Consider the following 20,983-nt stretch of genomic DNA (forward strand, 5'->3'; position numbering starts at 1 on the left):
GTACCACTACCTATGGTTAGTTACCTTTTCTCTCACACAGACCTTTTTTTAAAACAAAGAGAACTCTCATCTTTCTCAAAGTTTTTTGCTCATCCTTTTGCAATACAGGGAAACATTTATTTGAAATTAGTCAAAATGATATAATCGCGCAAAAGAAGATTTCATTACTTAACAGAGGTTTAATAAGAAATGATTAGCAATTATTTTTGACGTTGGGTGTTGGTAAGAATTACTGTATTCTTTATTAGCATTTTATTTTGTAATTTTTGTTTTTATTTTAATTAAATTTAATTTAATTAAAAAAGTTAAATTCAATTTTAATTAATTTGACCATGTTAGTATTTTATAGAAGAGGGAAAGAAATAGGATAGAGTGGTGCGCAAATCAATAAGGAAAACATTCATCATGCTGACATTCTTGTAACAACGGTCATATATATTTTGAGTTGTTTTGTTTTATTAAGGTTATGTGATACGCAATCAACTTCAATAAATATTCCGCAGTTTTAAAAAATAAAAACTATCAATTTACACAGGCTTTGTTTACAGTTTACTTAATTTTACTTTGCGGAATGAAAGCTGTTTTTTTACTATGTTGTTTTTTCTGATTTTTTTCTTGGAACGCAGCGATCTACATTTTTAAAAACAGTCGAATTCCAACTAAAAAATAACGCTGCTTTAAAAAGTAATGACTATTTTTGGAATTTGATATTTAACAAAGCTAAATGCAATTTATTCAACCGTGAACTAATATTGCATTTTGTTTCAGTAATAGGGATGTCATGTTAAATGTTTTTTTGATAAAAACTGACCTATTAATGTAGCTGCAGGTAAAAAGATGGCAGGTGAGTAGTTTTAACAAGTTTAAAAACATTTTTATTAAAGTGAAACAAAAAGAAATTTGAAATAGTTTTTAAAAAAAGCTCATTAGGCAAAGTGGAAAAGAAATTATATCATATTTGGAACTGTCATGCTAAAAAGTAAGCCAAGGTGCTGCGAGGCACTACGTTTATATTTAGTGTTAATAAAACTTACTGCGGTTAGTTTTACTGCTAATATTGATAACTGGGTTTTAATGCATGGCGCTAGTGTAGTTTTGAATCCCCCTTTTTATTGTAGATTATTAACTTCTATTCCAATAATATTTGAAAAGATCTTATCAAAGTACGGATATACCAATATCAATAATTGCAGAATTGCCATTATTGACATTGCCATATCCTTGCTTTACTATGTCATCAACAGATTAAGTTCTTCTTTAAAACACATGATTTGTCAAATATAGCTCTTTTAGGTTGAGAAGTTGATTGCTTCAAAAATTTCAATTGCATGTTACTAAGGACTAATAAATAGACTTAACTATGAAGAGAACGAATTTTTGATGTACATCCTGATGAATAAACCAACTTTCTAGGATAAATTTGGGGTAAATTTATATTCATCCCCTGAAAAATAACATTTAAAATACTTTTGATAAAAAGTATAAAATTTTCTCAAACAAAAACAAAACTCATTAATAGATATCAAATTTCTTCAAAAAGTGTTTTGATGTTTAGAAAATTTTAAAATGCAGAGCGAAGCCCACTAAATGGAAGGACTTTACATGGGATATTACTAAAAAATATAATATAATACGCAAAAAAGTAATGTACAAGACATAACTTAATGAAATTGAATTATGTTGTAATGTAGAAAATGCATGAAAGCTAATGACTCAAGCCTAAATTAGTTTTGTTTAACACAAGAATCCCCACGCTGGATTAACTGATCCAAAAGCAACTTTTACACTTTGTCGAAGCCACAATCATTAACATTGAGAAATATTTTGACTTAATATCTTATTACTTTGTAAAAAATGAATAAGCTACATAAAAAACACATTTAGAGTTTATGCGTTTATCAAAAAACCTGGGGCTTCTTGTGTCAAGAAAATGACAAAGTGATGTTTTATAATGTGACCTTTCCTCTCCATTGAAGATTTCGATTGAAAGTAATCTTCACATGACTCTCAGTTTTTTAAATTAAAATAAGTAAAAAATAAATAGTTTTGTTCGCCTATAAAAACATAAAAACTTATAAATGAGATTTGTTTTTAATAATTTAGTTGTTTTTGAAAAATTTTTAAATGAATATTTAACTTTCAGTTGCGTAACACACTTAAAGTAATCATCTTTATCAGCAAATAAAGTTCTTGTGGAGGAATTATATAAAGTACGTGCATATATCGAGCTTCATCTCATAGACATTGATGTATAACATTCTTGTAGAGCAGCAGTCTATATTAAAAATATTCTTTAAATGTTTCAAGGATATGTGGATTTACCCCAAATAATTCATTCTCCTCATAGTTGAGTCTGTTTTTTAGTCCTTAACAACATGTAATGAAAACTTTTGAAGTAATCACCTTCTTAAACTACAGGTACTAAATTTTACCAGTGACATTTGAATAACTTTTTCTGTTCTTCTCAAAAAGTTTTTATCAAAAGTTCTTACGTTATAGCATTTGAAATCCATCTTTTATCCCAATTGGGTCTATTGGTGGATAGACCCAATTGTAATGCTTTTTCATTTACTTAAATCTAGTTTGTGCAAAATTGTTCATCTTTCTGTGTTTAGCAGAACATATTTTGCTTGACAGGCGAGACGTAGTATTATTTAACGCATTTACCATTTACCAATTAATGCATTTACCATTTCAGTAGCAAACATATTTAGGTTTATCCTGAATTCTGTCTTTAAACTAGATCTGGCTAGCCAGCTTCATTTTCCGTTCTTTCTCCAATACCCACAACTGTTTGGTCTCTATTTTGTACTGTAAATGAACAACTTTCAGAATTTTCACGTTGTTTTGTTGCTCTATATAAATTCACCTGTAACAGTTATCTTTAGTGGCACAATATCTTTTTGAAAGAGATAGTGTTTGTTTATAATTGCTTCTGATAATTCAGTTAATGTGTATCTTTGATAGTATAGATTCTGGCTTGATGTGGAAACAAATACAAATTTGAAGCGAAGCATTCTATTTCAGTGACTGTTTTCTTTACTAATTTACTATTTTTTTAGAGTGATATTACATAGTTTTTTAGGCTAGAAATATTCCTTATATGGATTATATATAATCAGAAGTATTTAGAATATTACACGTTGTACATTTATATTCAACATCAGTTAACTGTATGCATTACGAATAAAACAAAACAGTTTTTAAAGGAAAAAGAAAAAAGTAAAAAGGTTTTTCACTTGCAAACACCGCACTCTCAGAAATTAGACGTTAAATGCAAGTACTGTTGAACAAATTCCACAGAGAATAATATCGGTCAACTGAAATTTTGAAGCCAAGTAGCATTATCTGGGTTCCAACAGCCATTTTAAGCTTATAAAAAGTGTTTCAAGAATAACTCTCTCTGTATTTCTGCCTTTGATGATGCATTTACTTCCTCATGAAAGGTAAATGATATATCTTTATTTTCTTAATTAGTTCCTATTCAGCTCTAGCTTTCTCTTTATCTCTTTATCAAAAAAAATTGATTTAAAAAAGTTTTGTCGACAATACTCAACATTTAAAAAGAACCTTTCTTAAATGGGAATAACACAAATTATTTCATTGCGGTTTTTATACCACTGATTGGGAAAAAATTTTTTCGTTTTAAAGATTCAGGTTCTCTAAAAATGTAAGCCTAAAATGAACCCTGCCAGAAGAAAAAAAACTGACACTATAAAGGCATAAGTTGTTAAGAAACAGCACAAAAAATAAAACAGAACCCTTGAACAACAACAAAAGCCAGTTCAAATAATGTGAGTGCATTTAATGTAATCCGGCTGTTGTTATTGTACAAAGATTAAGTTCTTCTAGTGTGTTTTATGGTTAATGATTTCAATTTTTTAATGAACTTTTCGTTGTTTCATTTAATGATGCACAAAGTTAAGAATTGTCCTTTCACATTTCTTCATAAGTTTTACACAAAATTGTCCTAAAAAAGGTATGGGAATTTGTATTACTTTGGAACTTTACTTTACTTTGTCATATTTGAAACCTTCAAATTTCTTTTCGAAACTTTCCGAATCTTGACGTAATAAAATCGACGGAATAAATGAAAATAAACGACAGAATTATTCGTTTTGAAAAGTTTGGGATTACAATGGCTACTTATTTCATACCAACTTGATTCACTGCGATAAAAGTTTAGTTAGAAAATGCGCAACTAGGTCTTCGCGAACTGAGAAAATTTCACGACAGAAGTTGCAGTACTAAAAAATAAGGTTATAATGATGAAGAAACTGAACTCGAACCATGTCCAGTTTATTATGCTGGAAATGGTTTCATTTCAGCTTTCTAATAATGAATTTTTTTTTTCATTTTTTTAGTTGTCATTAAAAAAATGATTTCATTGAAGCATAAGTACTAGTAAGTTTCAAGAAATGTTAATTTTAGTATTTTCAAGGAAGTGATATATCAAAATGTTAAAATTCTGCTCCAATCTCTCTTTTTTTTAATTTATTAGCCCTGAAACGTGGTCTTTTAAAATTTTATGTATATAACTTATAATTATCTATGTACTCAAATAACAATGAGATCCAAATAAGAAAACTTTCATTTACGTGTCTAGAAAATGTGCAGTTAGTTTTATGGGAGGCAAAATAAGATAAAGCGTGCAATACCATTCTCAATTGCAATTTATTTTACAATCTATTTAAAATAGTATGAAACCTATTTTTCCAATTTATGAACAGGTTTGAATTCTTTATGGTATTTTACCATAAGTTTTATAAAAAGTTAGGTTTTCTTTAAATTATTTGAAGCTGAATTCAAAACTAAGGAAAGCAGTTTGATAAATGGATCGCCTACAATATTAAAACAATAGCGTTTATTTTTTTTTATATTTCAAAGTAAACAGTTTTTCGCTGCAGATTCTATGAGAAATGGACTGGTTAATTACCTGGATCACAAAAGCCTCTTGCAGTGTATCGCTATTCAAAGAAATACTCAGCTTGGTTTATTTAACGACAGGCGAAGAGTAAATTTTTTTGCTGAGCTAAAGTTATAAATAAAACCTTGAAGGAGCAGTCATTTATTAGAGTAATAAAGCCGACTAATCAAGTGCATTTTCGGTGATAAAAACAAATTTACTTTACTTCAAAAGGCAAAGCACACGAGATAGATAATGGAAGATAAGTGAAATTAACAGTAAATAGCCTAGTTGAAACTAAGGCTCATTCAAACTATTCATTTAAACTAAGGATCATTCAAGGTATTTGATAGATAATCAGGAATCAACCTACGTTGCGAAAGCAAGATTAGTTTGCAAAGTAAATACTTGTTATCGAGAGCTTGTTGCGGCTGCACAGAATTGATAACAAAAATCTACTGGCTGACAAAGAGGTACAAGATAAGTTTACTCATGTTGTAGTTGCAATTGAGTACGGAGGAAGGTGCACAATGGTAATTAAAAAAGATGTTAATCAAAACGAAAGCAAACAAAATGTCCAAGACGCTTTAACTTTGGTACTTCAAAGCTTACTTTTGTCTGGTGAAAAAAAATTGAAACTTGACAGCAATACTTGTTTACTTTTAAATTGAGCTGATGCACTATAAACTGCGACCATTTTCTATAGATGCATGTAGAATTTTGCGGATCTACAGTGTTACAGTGGTAATAAAATTGTTTTAACGGTACTTTTGAGTAAGTATATGTAAGAAAATAATGATCCATTATGCATCTGATTATTAATTGTCTTGATTGTATTAAAATAGTTAAATTTTTAGTATTTACGTGACAATTTTCTATAGATGCACTAAAGTTTTTACGAGTTTTGTCGCAAATTTCTTATATTCTGTAGTACATTTTATTTTGTGAGTCGAAGTTAAGTTGAACTTAACCAAATAACAAAAGGAAAGGTCCTTACCGGTGTTGAAAAAGGTCAAATATTGGCTTATCATCGAGAAAAAGTTCCAAATCGAGAAATTGCAAAATATTGGAGAGATCAGATCATGTTATCCGTATTTTATTGAAAAATCCAACAGATTATGCAACAACCATAAGGAAACCAAAGAAATCTAAGGTTTTAGGCCGTGAAAAACGCTGAATTGTTCGACTCGCATCAAATCCATCAAAAAGTTTGAAAACAGTTAAGTCAGATTTGGGTTAAAATGTTTGCAAGGAGACGATTAGGAAAGTTTTTAAAGACCCACACATTGTACGATAAAAAATGCACCGAATTTGAAGCACCAAATTTGAAGACCGTTCACAAACAGAAACGATCGGAATTCGCCGAGAAAACTTGGCCTGATGTTTTTAGTGATTTGAGGAGAGAACCCAAATATTTTTCGAAATGGAATTTCGGTGGTGAATCTTTGATGGTTTGGCTTGGGTTTTGTGCAACAGGAAAGTTAAATTTAGCATTTACATCTTGCAAAATGAAAAGTTTTGAATACATTGATGAGCTAAAATTATGTTTAATTCCATTTAAAAACAAATATCGACGCAAAAAGATTGTTTTTCAACAAGACAAAGCTAGCATTTACACTAGTAACAAGACTAAAGCTTGGTTTGAAGCTAAAAAAATCAAGCAAATGTGGTGGCCTGCTCGCAGTCCAGATTTAAATCCTGTTGAAAACATCTGGGGTATCATTGTAAGACGTATCTATGCTGACCAGAAGCAATATAGCTCTGTGGCAGAGCTAAAAGTAGCGGTATCAGAATGCTGGGAGGACATGGAGCCAAAAGTGCTGGAAAACTTGGTGGTAAGTATGCCAAAACGAGCAAGGAGGTCCAATCGAGTACTAAAAATGTGATAAAAATATTTTTTTGGATAGTTTTGTTAAAAAATGTAAACTGCGTCTAAAGAAAATAGTCAGCTCTCTTTTGAATTTAGTTCATTTATGATTGACCTCTTTTCATATTTGGTATTACTTTTTGATAATTTTCATTATTTTTTGATACTTTATTTATAATTTATTGAAATACACCATAAAGATAAAGTTAAGTACGTTTTTAAGACATAATCCACATGCGCCTATAGAAAATGGTCGCAGTGTATTATTGGCTCTCGCTTCCTAAAGTTACTTGCTCTTATGGAAGAGCACCCATTAGAGTGTGGTTGCTGCCGAAATCGTTTTTTGGTTCTTGTTATGAAATGTTTCTTAAAGAAGTTTCTCATTCACTGGTCAACAAAATATTAACGGTTGCAGAATCTCTGACAGCTATTATAATGAAATATTATGATTTTAAAAACTTTAACTGAATATCCAATTTTGCAACGGATAGTATACAAATTAGAAGCATATCTTGTTAAATACCGGATTTAGTTTTTGGAACACAAGCTAGCACGAACACTGATGGCCGTTCAAATGGAATCTCAAGACGAGAGTTCAGTAACTAAAGCTATAAAATATCATAAAAATTCACCATTTGACAACAAATGCTTAACGAGATGGCTAGCTCAGCTCAATACGAAAAGATCAGCTCAATACGAAAGCAGTAAGTTTGGGATCTCCGCATAATGCGTTTATCTTTTAAAATCTACATATGATTTTATAAACTTAATAAACAAAATGAAAAGTAAAATAATCTTAAATCACATATTGAAGGTGGGAGAATTAAATTAAAAAAGCAACGATCAGAGAAGACATACAAAAGATGACTCGTCAGTCTTTCATATAAATAAATGATAAAGAAAAAAGAATTTAGTTAAAAACAGCAACTATAAAAAGACGTACACACGGAGATTTATTCAACCTGCTATATTAATAAATGATAAAGCGAAAAGAAGAAAAGTTAAAACCAATGATTGGAGAAGACGTACACACAATGATTTATCAAGCTGTCATGTAAGTAAATGATAAAATGGAAAGAAGAAGAGTTAAAAAAAGTAAACTGGAAGAAGTGTAAACACGAAGAGTCATCAACCGGCCATATAAATAAATGATGGATAGGCATTGCAACGAAAACAGCCAAAAACTATAAAAGCAAAAAAAAAAAAAAAAAAAAAGAGCTTTACAGGAGGGAGATGGGTAGATGAAGGAAGATGAAGTTTTAAAGGGAAGTAAAAGAGAGTTTTAAGAAAAATTTTGAGAAGAACTTTAAAGAGAGAAAAGTTTTTGTGATTGAAAAATATTTGAATAAACAAGAAGTTTTATAAATGAATAAAAGAGAAAAGTTGAAGTTTTTGATAATCAAAAGAGGGAAGGAATTAAACAGAAGTCAGAAAAAATATTAATCAAAGATGAATAACCAGAATTTTGTGGCCGTTTCAAATAAAGAAGTGATATTTATATAAAAAAGATGAACAGAAAGAGGAGTAATTGATAAAAGCAGTATCAAACACTACAAGTAGAGTAAGAGAGTATTATTTGTATTTTTTATTTTTATAAACGTAATTATTAAAAAAGTGCCAACCATTACATACTAATAGAACACTTATTGAGTTATATTTTATAATTGAATAAACTGATGAAGGTAATCACAACATCAGCCCTCTAGCCATTAAACCTTACTACAGCTACAAACAAGCTAACAGTTAAAACAACCAATTAACAAACTTAAATTAAAAAACGATAAAAAAAACGCCGCCCTCAAATTACTTTATGCAAATTAAATGAAATGCGTTACAAATAATCTCTGTCTTCATTTAGCACTTAAAAAGAACATTTCTTTAACTTTTAAAAACAAGACCTTAAAAATACTTGAGCTTGAGTTTACACTGCGGAAAACAGCATGGCTAACCGATCTTCAATAATGTTAAAATAAAATCATTTACTTTTTATATCTTTTTTAGAAACTAAAAAAAATCATGCTCCAGATTCTTTAGAGGATTTGTCGCAAATACTTCTAGCAATTCATGGTTTTCAAAGAAGTTTTCAGCTTAACTCATAAACCAAACATAAGGTTAAAAATACCTTGAAGCAGCGGTTAATTAGTGGAGTAAGGTAAATGTCTAATCAAAAGGATATTTTTGGTGATAAAAATACGCTCAACTCAAAAGCCAAAGAACTGGAGATAGATAATGGGGTGAAAAAAAGTGTAATAAACAAAAAGGTTGATGAAGCTGCAAAAACCGTGCCAGACAATCCCTTATGCAGTCTTAATGCAACTGTGGATGGTAGAGTGGTGACGTTAACATGGAAACTCCAGAATAGGATGATGCAAAAAAATATTTTAAAAAGTTACATTTTGAACTACAAATCAATAGCAGAAGTTGAATGGAAGTGTATATATCTTCCTAAAGAGAAAAATAGCCATGTATTTAATCAACTTTTGTTTGGCACGGAGTATTCCTTCAAAATACTGGGGAAATATAACAGAAAAAAAAAGATTTTACTCACAGAAATCCTTCAGAAAACCTTTGAGTTAGATGCTCCGCAGATTATATTGGTATGTAAAAAAGTAATTCGAATTATAAAAGCATAATTTATGTTTTATTATATCGAGAAGTATGATTACACTAACTTGAATAAATTTATTAAGAAACAGCATTTTCAAAATAACAACACAGTTGCAGCGATTAAAATTATAATTGTTATATATAATTAACAATTTTTAATAAAGCCTTAAACATTTACGTTTACTAGTAAGTAATCCATGGTATATTTTATAATAATGTATCGTTTTCAGCACAAACTTTGAATGGAAATACATGGTAACTAAATTTCTATTTAGAAATATATTTTGTATCTTGATTACATTACTTGTGATAATGCATTTATTTACAAAGAAAATTCCACTCGCAAGAAATATATTCTTTCCTAAAAGGTATTGATCAGCTCTGCCTTTGAACTCAAGATGTTTAAAAGTAGCCGATTGTTCTTTTTTAGGTTGTGACTCATTTAAGTAATGTTTATATCAAGCATTTTTATTGATTTTAAATTTTAGATAAATCATTCAGAAAGCAGTAAAATTGATATTGATCAAAATCATTTGAAAAAATAACCATTTTTGACTATTTAATAACCCAAGGTTAGCAATGAGTTAGTGTCATTAAAACTGGTGCAACTTTCAGAAATTTTCAAACTTGTACTGGAGTGCGTTTTCTAGAGTGAAGTTGCTCTGTTATTAAGATAAGTTTTTTCAATTTAACTGATTCTTTTATTATTCTAAAGAGAATAAATGAGAAATAGTAAAGATATATTAGGAGGAAAGGTATTGATATTTTTTTATAAGGATAAAAGTACTACATAGCTGAATATGATAATAAACCTCACACCAAAAAGCCTCCTAGGAGAAAAAGTTATAGGAATAACTTGAATGAGATCATATTTATATGTTTATGCTATTTGTCTGTTGCGGTAAAAAGGAGAGCAAAAATCGAAAAAGAACTGGTTAAAAAAATACTAACACTAACTAAAAAAATGCCTATATAAGTTTCAGTTTCTTTAAACTTAATTTTATTGAAATTGAGCGAGTTTTCCTAGAGTTATTATGAAAATTCACTCAATTATTCAAAGTTCATCGCAAACCCCATACAGGTTTGCAATGAATTTTTATTTAAGTATATTTATTTTTGCTGATTATAAAAAAGACTTATGCGCAAAATTTTAAATGTATGTGACTTTTTTTTATGGATTAATAAAAATAATAAACCATTTGCTATTAAAGCAATACAAACTCTCAACCTCCTCTCCAAAGCCCTGCTAAAACAACTTCATCAACGGTTAATTTGCTTTAAGTTAAATTAAAAAATATCTTTTCTAAAGCACAATTTACTGATATAAACTTAAAATGCTTTTTTTTCTCAATAGGTATCTCTCAAAGATGAAAATGTTATCCTAAAATGGAAAGCATTGAATTATGAAGTTTCAAAATACTGTCTCCGTTATAAGCTGGATAATGATTGGTCAATATGTTTCATTGAGTTAGAAAATGTTCTTATGAGTTATAAGAATGACAAACTTCTTACCAAGGCGAAGATACGTTGTGATAAACCAGGAAACTACTGTTTTCAAATTCAATCTGTTTGTAAATTTGGTGAAAGTAAATGGAGTGAGGAATTCTATCATTTCAAAAACGAAGAGGTGTGTTTAAATTTTTAAATGAAAATCTAAACCATTTATGATTTTTCAAAGAATTAAATTTCTAATAATAAAATACGGGACCAAGGACTTCGACAAAGATCTCTTGTCGTAAGTAGAGTAATTAACGAATTGTTTAAAATATTTCTCTAATATAACAACTATACAAACTCTAACTAAAAACTCTTTTGTAAAAAAATATCAAAAATAATGTGTGTTTGGTCTTTAAATGAATGAGGTTGTACAGGAAATATAAAAAAAAATTTGCTCTTTTGGATGCAACTTTATTGAAGTTTTAAATCTTTTTGGATATGACAATTTTTTGAAATAATTTCGATAAAAATGTTTCAAAGATCGAAGAATTCTTTAACCAGATATAACTTAAAAAAATATTCATCCGAGTTTCTAAGCAAAATCATTTGTAAACTGCCAGGGTTTAAACTTTTTATCATTATAGTCGATTCTTTCGACAAGATATCTTTTGAAAAGAGTTAAAAGCAATAAAGTAATAAAGTAATCAATATATAGTAATAAAAATAATCAATTAAAAAAAGCGTATTTAGCTAGATGAGCGGAGAAGTTATAAAAAGAGATCAGTTTTGTGCGAATTTGCCTTGATCCATTTTTATAATGTCTATAAAAGATTTCCTTGCAAGTTATTAGTAAAACTAGCTCTTTTTTTAGGAAGAAGACTTTCCTGAAATCGATGGTCAGTGTGATGATGAGGACAATAAAAGTTTCTTCCATGTGAATGACGTTATTACTGAGTGTGATATACGTTGGGCAATAAAACGTTATGCTTGGGTTTTAGAAAAGAACTCATCGACGCCATCAAAAAGTAAAAGTATTGCAACGATGAGACTGTTACAGGATATTACTAAGATGAAGTATCAGTCTTTCAATGTACCATTACAATGGCATGACGAACTGGGAATGCATATTGCAGTTAATCACCCAATGGACATATTACATGATGTGATTCTTAAAGCTAACTTTTCGCTAAGAAGCAAGCTTTACCAAAAGCTTGCCTTTTGTCATCTTTCTGTCCCCGTCTTGTTTCCGTCTGATCAAGACCTTTACATGAATTTGTCTCTTAAAAGTATAATAGTGGCAAGGCGCGAAAGCGATAAGTTAATTGAGGAAAATGTTACGAAATCTCCGCTTTGCGTAATTTCCATGATGCGGATTGGTCAACAAGCTATTAGTAGCTTGTCCAAATCAAAACTGTGCAACGATTTATTAGGCTTCAATATCAATTCAAAGTTAGGGAGCTGCGGTTTTTACACTAGAAACGCTCTTTCAAGTAATACGAACAGAAAAACATCAGAGGGTACTGTTGAAGGAATATGGTATCATAACTTATCACACACAGAGAAAGATTTTTCCAAAACATTTTCTTTGTTAAACTTAAGAGGAGATGTCCTTCACCACATTCCATCGGCAGCATCACTCGCTTCAGCTTCGGATGCATTATTCGCACTATGTGGTGAAGATATGTTCAAAGATGACCGACATTTAGATCTTCTAAATGCTTTAGCTGAAAACAATAGCCAATCATCTTTGAAAAAACTAGTCGTTTTGATGACAAAAGAATCAGTTAGTTATGTTAAAAGTAATCGTGATCTGTTTAAAAAAGTCTGCTCCAATGTTCGGTATAAGATCATTGACGAAAACTACCATAAACTGTTAGACACGTTGACTGTTGAAATAGAAGACACGCTTGAAGAAACATTACCAAAACCCAGTCTAAACGAAAGGTTCACCCGAGTAGCTCCAGAGTATATTTCAAAAAGTTCTACAGCAAAAGATGTCAGTGAGTCCTTTCTTAAAGAGTTAGATCGCATGAAAATGTCAAACGCACAAGAGAGAGCGCAAATCAGGAAGAACTTATTTCCAATACAGTCTACAATAAAACGGTACACTGAAGCACAAAAAAAAGAAACTAGAACTCGGAATCTTGATCAGAAATATAAGTACCGCGATGAAATCTCAGCTGTTAAAAAAGACCAGTTGGAAATAATCCAAAATGGTCTTCCTTATCATATGTCTATATTCTTGAAGGAGATAAGTAAGAGTAATTGCATAGAGAAAAAGTTAAGATATTTAAGTGATGTTAAAAACTATATAGATGATTGGTCTTTTACGCATATTTCTGATGTTCGCTATCAATACTCTGTTGCCACAAAGGAGTTAAACTTACTTAAGAAAAAGGAAACTAACACTGCAAAAGACGAATTTACATTTTCTAATGAACAACGGGACCTACAAATGCGCTGTGATAACTTAAGCATTTTTTTATTGGACATATCTATAGGAGTTGAAACTATTATTCGTGAGATTGGGGGGATATATGAAACAATATATAGAAACCATGACAGCTTAAACAAAGAACTCAACAAGTGCATGAACATGCTTCCTGAGTTTGCAGCTTCCTTGCTATTGAATGGGATTGCACTGGAACTTTTAGATGGTGACGGATTATCAGTTCCATTAACTTGGTTAAAAGAGGTGTTTAAGGTGTTCAAAAAGTCCTATATGGAGTTTTATGAACTAAAGCATGAACCAAGAATCTTTGTATTAACAGTGCTTGGAACTCAAAGCTCTGGCAAGTCTACTTTACTGAACACCATGTTTGGAATACAGTTTCCTGTGAGTGCTGGGCGCTGCACGAAAGGAGCTTACTTACAATTGATTCCTATATCTTTGGAAGGCTACAAGAATGATGCAATACTTGTTGTTGACACAGAAGGGTTAGGTGCTCCTGAGTACAAAAATGACAACACTCACGATAACGAAATAGCAACGTTTGTTCTTGGAATATCAGATGTTGCAATAGTTAACGTGCGCGGAGAGTTGCCAAACGACATAGAGGATTTTTTGGAAGTAAGTGTTTGCGCGCTCATGAGAATGAATATGGTTGATTTTCATCCGAAAGTTGTGTTTGTTCATCAAAACTGCGATCCGTCTGCGAAACAAAAAAACGTAACTGGTCGAAATACTTTTATGAAACTTATGGATGAGGTTGTTGTAGCACAAGCTAACATAATGCAGAAGAGATATCGCCACTTTCAAGACATTGTTGACATTTCACTTGAACATGATATTTTTTATTTCCCGCAACTCATGGAAGGTTCTGGCTCAATGGCACCTCCAAATGCGTCTTATAGCAAAGCTTGCTCAGAATTGAGAGATCATATTTTAACTAAAATGCTCACTAATAAAACAGGAAGTTTAAAATTTGAAGAATTTTGCAAAAAAATTGAAACAGTCTGGAACGGAATCTTAGAGGAAAACTTTGTTTTGAGTCTTATTAATAATGCGGAGATTCAAGTTAGATATGAAATTGAAAACGAAGTTAGCATATGGAAATCAAAACTAGAATGTAGTTTAAACGAAAATCTTGAAATTACTTACAATCAAATTAAATCCTACTTCAAGTCAAATTTCGAAGCAAACGCTAATCGAGAATATTTAGCGTTAAAAATTAATGATTTTCATGCTAAATCTATTGAATTGAATAATTCACTAGTAGAAGTGTTCACGACTTTTATTGATAAAAAAACTGTAAACCAAACTATTTTTCTAAAATGGAAGCAGCGCTATATTGATAAAATGGAACAAGATTGTTTCAATAAAGTAAAAAATTACGAAGGATGCATCGAAAAATATTTTAATGATCAACAGAACAGTTTAGAGATTGAAAAAGAAATAAAGAAAAGCAAGGCTTTTTTGCAAGATTATACAAGAGACGTGGCGCAAGACCTTTTGATGAAGAGAAAGGGCGAAGATATCAATTACGTCGTATTCAACGAGGAAGAATGTGAAATTGAATTCAAAAAGTTTTGGAACGATTTCATTGGCAAAACACAAAAGGAGCAAAATGCAAAGTTTGTTCCTGCTAATGTGGGGGAAGTATTCAAGCAAGAACTTTATAATAATTATGGGCAGTCTGCAAAGTTCAACAGTACAATTAAAAGATTTGGTGATGGTCTCGAAAGCAAATTCAAAGTTGAATGGATTGATTTATCAGAACATTTCCAGTGGAAAACTTCGTTTTTGTCTTATTTTAAAGTTGTACATGAAAAGTTGATGTCTTTCATTAAATCCAATGAAAGAGATATAAGATTTGAAGTTGAGGACATGATTTCATCAGCTATACATCGTATACAAAGTACTTTGCTTTGCTTGAGAGATATAGGAGGCGTTAAGCAAATGAAATTCCAAACTCATCCACAATTTAATTGTACTTTATTTGTTCAACAGTATTTGAAAAAAGCAATTGATATTTTGAATGAGACTTATTCGAAAGTTAAATGCAGTGAAAAGTTTAGCTTGACTAACCCTTTCTTAGCATTATTTGCTTGTTACGCAGCACAAATTGCAGTTGAAAACTTTGCTTTGGCGCAAGATAGTTATTTGATGTATGTTGATCCTATGGAAAAGATTAGGAGAGAGAGAGGGCCAATAAAAGAGCTGTTCTTATCAATATTAAGAAAGGAAAAAGATATAACAATAGCTGCTCGTCAAATAAGATCGCTTCTTCTAACAGCAGCAAAGAAACAAGCATTAGTTTCAATTAGAAGCGTGTTGCAAGAACTTGTTTTGAAGAGGATTACACAAAAGCTCCATGTGCATGGTTTGGTACTTCGTGATGTCGTAGAAATTATTTCAAAAAACCAAAATAGTGAAGAAGAAATATCCTTCCTTAAAACTTACTTCAATAACCCATTCGCCTCTTTTGAAGATAAAATTTCTCAAGTAATTGATGATAATAAAGAAGCAAACATTAATAAAGAATTAAACTTGAAGTTAAACGCAATTGTTAAAAAACTAAAAGCAGAATTCCTGGATAAATTTGCTCCACATAGCATTAAAGCCCTTAAGGTAAATATTTGCGAATATGCAGTAATAAAAGCATTAGGAATTGGAGAGGAAGATTTTGATAATATTTTGACGCCAAAATTTGAAAAAAGAATGGAAAACGAAAAAGAACTGATTAAACAACTAGCCTCATTACTTGAATCTGCAGATAATAATGAAGTCAAACTTAATAGTAAAGACGAACTGTTTTTGAAAGATCAACTCAAGAATGATATTAAAAACCATTTATTTCAATGTAAAACAAAGTGCCCGTTTTGCAGAGCACCTTGCAATCAAACACACGCGGATGATTGCAATGATCATTCGAGTAGATGCCACCGCCCTCAAGGCTTTGGTCATTACACTATAATAGATAGTTCTCTGTTTGTAATCGAATTTTGCAATGACCTTGTCGTTTCAGATTGCAGTTTCAAAAATGTTGATACGAAGCTCGAATGGGTAAGGTACAAAGATTACAAATCAGTTGGACCAAGCTATTTGAGCTGGGAAATTGATGGAGTAGCTAGTGATCACTATTTGTATTGGAAATATATCACGTATCACGTAATGCAAAACCTTGATAAATTTTATCCTAAAGCTGTAAAAAAAGACGTTGCTAATTGGAGCGGAGTTACCAAAGCTGAAGCAATAAATGTAATTAACAATTGTTTTTACTTAGATGGAGCAAACGTTCAAACAGTGAATGGACTTCATATTGTATGAACCATTTTAAGAGTTATTGCTTTGTGTCTATTACTATCACGCTTACTTTTTAAAATAGATACTTCATTCAATGCTAGTTACTTTTTGCTAAATGCTAAATCCATTTAAAAATATTAATTCGTTTAGAAATTGAATTGAATGAAAGTTTAAATTAGTTGAGTTTTGATTTTTATTTGATCAACTATTTAAACTTTCTTTTTTTCATTTTCATTTCGCATTGTTTACTTTGTGTTTGTTTTCTTTTTATAAAATTTCTGGTGAATTTTTTAAATGCTTGAAAAACATCAAGGTTTTATAAAAAAGTAATACGATAAATCATTTAGCTTTAATCCTGTGATTAAAAGGTGAGAGCAATTATTATCTCCGACTTGCAATCAAAATTGTATTTTAATTTAGAAACAATATATTTCGACTCAGCAAATTTGTGTTATTAGACTATTCTTTAAGTTTTTTGTTCGTCATGATTTAATTATTTTGATTAAGAATTTTAATTGTATCCAAAGTACTAAAACTGCAAATGAGCCACAAACAAAACTCTTGACAAATAACAGTTTTCAAATGTGATAAAAATATGCTTCTACACTTATTTAACATGGTCGGAGTGAAGTTTTTGTAGATTCTTGGCACTATATGCATGTTTACTTGAAGTAACTAAGAATTTTAAAGGGAGTAAGTAAGCAAACGCTTTTTGTCTAAATCTTGATGGTCAGCGCGTAGTTATGTTACAAAAGAATTTTATTCAAATTATGTGGAGGTCTTGGATTGTCTGATATTACTAAAAGTGATCGCTAACAACCAGCCGCTGCCCTTAAAGCGAATTTGTTCCTTAAAATATTAGAACATATAGCGACTGCTCTAATATGCGTGAAATAGAGAAAATTGCTTAAACAAATGGGTATGAACAATGAGACATAGCAGCATCTAGTCATAGTGCAGTTTGATAAAACTGTATGACAGTCTAACAATACACTTTCACGAAACACGCAATCAAATCAAAGCGTTCAAAAGTATGGTAAAAGGTCATACAAAATCTGATTGCAAGGAATGGACAAAGCGCAAAAACTTTGTGGAAAAGATTTGATCACGAAGCTAGGGTTAAGGATCATTTTGATACAACTTTAAAGTTGAGTTCTATTTAGAACTTCCGTATCCATTTGTCTACGTTTTCATCGACAGACTAACAGTTGAGATGGAAAATCTACGAGCAGCTTACGCAGGATTACGTTACAAGTTCTATTTTCTTTTTGAAAGAAAGTTGTAAACTAATAAATAGATTCTGAAACATGAATAATTCAATAAATGCTTATCAGGCCTAAACTATTGCAATAGTTCAGACCTGATAAGCATATATTGAATTATTTCTATATATTATTTATAAGAATTTCTTTTGTTTTCCGGAGTACTCGTTACTACCATATCTGTTGCAGAAATAATTAAGGCCCAAAGAGAACGAGTAAATTGAAAACACGTTTTCGAAATGTAAAGATTTTTCATAAAAAGGTTTCTTTTCTTACAAATCAAAACGGTATAATGTGAGAGATTTGTGATGTTATGGTCCATTCTAGAACTTTCTAGATACAACAGAACATTCGAGAATCTTCCATAGAACCCTCCAGATATATAATAACGTTCCAGAATGTTCTGTATCTTTCTAGGAACTTTCTATTTTACTATAAATATTAAGTTTGTGATATTATTTGTATTGCATTGGTATTCTTGATTCAAAAATAAAAGCTTTACTGAAATCGAACTTTTCTTTGAATCTGTCTAGAAACATAACATGTGATAATGAGTATTTTAAATTTTTAATTCTTGAAAATTTTAAAGTCCATGAAGGAATAACCTAATGAAGTACGGTTCATAAGATGTGTAATGCTATTTACGCTAAATATCACATAACCAGTTTAGGTGAAAATTGCCCCTCTAAGCTTCAGGACTCCACCCCAATATGTTGATAGATTGCTTTTTTAATAAAACTTAGTTCATAGTTTGATGGCGGTAAAAAAAACATAGTTTTTCATTTGCTATTTTGCGATAATCACATTTTTAAATAAGCGTGTATTTTATTACATGATCAAATTTATTGAGAATACATGAAAATTTAGCTTATCTTTTTTAACACAATATGTTAAGAACATTAATCGGTAGGAAGAAAAAGAAAAAAAAAGGAAGATGAAAAATAAACAACAGCAAAAAACAACAACAACCAATTTTGAGTAAATTTAAAATAAAAATTTTTTTTGCTGTAAAAAAAAAATTTCTTTTAAATAAATGTGTTGATAACGTGGGCTTTTTAGACAGCACATTTTAATTAAACAATATTTTATCAAGTAACTTTTTTAACGCAACATAATTACAAAAAAATCTGATAAGTATATATTCTAATGACATTTATAAACTTTTTGCATGCTTTCTCTAAGGTCATTTGAATAATTGTCAATTTCTTTGGTTTCCTTATTTCTGACTTCAATAAAAAGAAAATATTTTTAAATGAAATATCTTCCTATAAGAACCTAGAAAAGAACAAACCTAAGGTTTAATTTTTATACTTTTAAATTTTCTTTTTGATTGTTATGTATTTTGTTTATTATTTTGAATTTCGTTTTATAACATAGGAATATTATAACATAACATTATAAGATCAAAAGTATGAAACAAAAGTAAAAAATTAGTTCTATAGTTTCCAAAAAAGATTTTTTTTAAAGGTCTTTAAAGCTAAGGTCACCTTAGCTTAGCTATTTTTAAAGCTAAGGTCATCTTAGCTACACCTTATAGGTGTAGCAATACTTTCATAATTGTTTTACTAAATTGTCAGAATAAAAACTTCATAACATTGAACTGAAGTTAATTTTTTTTGTTTTTATAATCATTATTTTCTCAGCACTATATATTTCTTTCTTAATAAAGTCACCTGTTTAGTTTTAGTACAATTATAGTATAGCTAATTTTATTTTTCAGATAATGAAGAAGTTGATGTTAATGCAAAAAGCTGGAAGAGTGACAAATTAGATTTTGGTGACAACGAGCAATTTGTAATAAGAAAAAACAAAGCAATGATGATAATCAGGGTTTGGAAACCAGAGCTATCCGTAGCTGATGTTTTTATGAGGAACCAAGATGAGGCAGTAAAATTTAGACTTCAGCTCCAAAGCCTTGGTGGTAATTATGGCAATAACAAAAAATAACTATAATAATATTGTACATTTATGTGTTTTTAAGTAAAACAATTAGTTATAATAATTTTTTATATCTAATGTAGTTGCAATTTTTTTACAATATAGTAAAACTGTTTGCATTTCCACCTCCACCTGCAAAATGCAGTAAAAAATATTAAAGTTTTGTATTCACTCATGATGGAGGAAATAAAAGTCGATATTAGTGTTTACAGATGTTATTAAAGTATACATAAAACATAGCCTCGTGAAAAAAGCTGAATATAACATTAACAATATACGGCACATAAAATACGGTGCCGATATAATTTCATATAAGATGGTGTCATAAAAACTCAACACCCCAACTTGACAACATATTATTTTAAAGTCCAAATAAAAATTCTTTAAACTTTTACAAAAATGTCAGCGTAATTTTCATTCGATTGTATATACTCTAGTATACGTCCTTGTTGATAAAATTCACGTATAAAATGATAACGTATGTCTATATGTTTAGATTTCATATGCTTAATAGGATTTTTTACCAATGCAATGGCTCCTTGCTTATCGTTTTTAAGGGTTACTAGTTCAAAATTTATTTCTAATAGTTCTCCTAACAGATTGTTAAGTAACTAATTTCTTGGCAAGCTGCTGATATTGACATATATTCTGCTTCACAGGTGGACAGTACAACACTTGATTGTTTCTTTGATTTCCAGCTTATGACTGGTCCATCTTTACACAGAGAAAAACAATAACCTGATATACTGTGTCAATCTTCCGAAGATGAAGCCCAATCTGCATCACAAAAAGCATAAAGTTTTAACTCATCAGTCCTTCTAAAAGTTAGACAATGGTTTAAAGTATGTTTAATATACCGAAATACATCTTTAATCATAATCCAATCATCATTATTTGGTTTTGATAGATGTTGAGAAAATCTTGTAACAGCATAGCTTAAATCTGGTCTCGTACATGTCATTGCGTAAAGTAGACTTCCAACTATTTGTCGATATAGCTTTATCTCTGAATCATTCGGTTTAATAATCCTTTATTATGGTAAGAATTGGGATCTTGCTCACATGGGGTTGATCTTGGTTTGCAATTGTCAAAACCGAAATTTTGTAGAACACTCTGCAAGTAATCTGATTGATTCATAGTGATATAATGACTAGTTCATTTGAATCCTATATCTTTCATTTTAAATTGTTTACTTAACTTCTTCTTAACTTTAATTAATA

The 20,983-nt window shown here is 30.2% G+C and overlaps 1 protein-coding gene across 3 annotated transcripts; it reads left to right on the plus strand.

Annotated features, from left to right (window-relative positions):
- Positions 1-729: 729 nt before the first annotated feature.
- LOC149878753 (interferon-induced very large GTPase 1-like) lies at positions 730-17,008 on the plus strand. 3 transcript variants are annotated; one of them, XM_090071539.1, is made up of 4 exons: positions 730-844; positions 8,775-9,370; positions 10,735-11,007; positions 11,689-17,008. In XM_090071539.1, the coding sequence occupies exons 2-4, from the start codon at positions 8,930-8,932 to the stop codon at positions 16,585-16,587; spliced, it is 5,613 nt and encodes a 1,870-aa protein (XP_089927665.1). In that variant the 5' UTR covers positions 730-844; positions 8,775-8,929; the 3' UTR covers positions 16,588-17,008. The 3 variants fall into 3 exon arrangements, with proteins under 3 accessions (XP_089927665.1, XP_089927667.1, XP_089927666.1); XM_090071540.1 differs by lacking the exon at positions 730-844 and adding an exon at positions 7,982-8,334; XM_090071541.1 differs by lacking the exon at positions 8,775-9,370 and having other exon boundaries at positions 776-844.
- Positions 17,009-20,983: the final 3,975 nt, after the last annotated feature.

The sequence above is a fragment of the Hydra viridissima genome, unplaced genomic scaffold (assembly GCF_058129835.1).
Source record: "Hydra viridissima isolate aposymbiotic clone 2 unplaced genomic scaffold, HvirCarnegie_v1 scaffold_14, whole genome shotgun sequence".
Taxonomy (NCBI): Eukaryota; Metazoa; Cnidaria; class Hydrozoa; order Anthoathecata; family Hydridae; genus Hydra; species Hydra viridissima.

Bases quoted from the DNA above. Each gene is read 5' to 3' on its own strand.
- LOC149878753 (XM_090071539.1), top strand. From the start codon at position 8,930: ATGTCTAATCAAAAGGATATTTTTGGTGATAAAAATACGCTCAACTCA. The intron at 9,371-10,734 runs GTATGTAAAAAA...TTTTCTCAATAG, and splicing joins ATGCTCCGCAGATTATATTG to GTATCTCTCAAAGATGAAAA. The intron at 11,008-11,688 runs GTGTGTTTAAAT...CTCTTTTTTTAG, and splicing joins ATCATTTCAAAAACGAAGAG to GAAGAAGACTTTCCTGAAAT.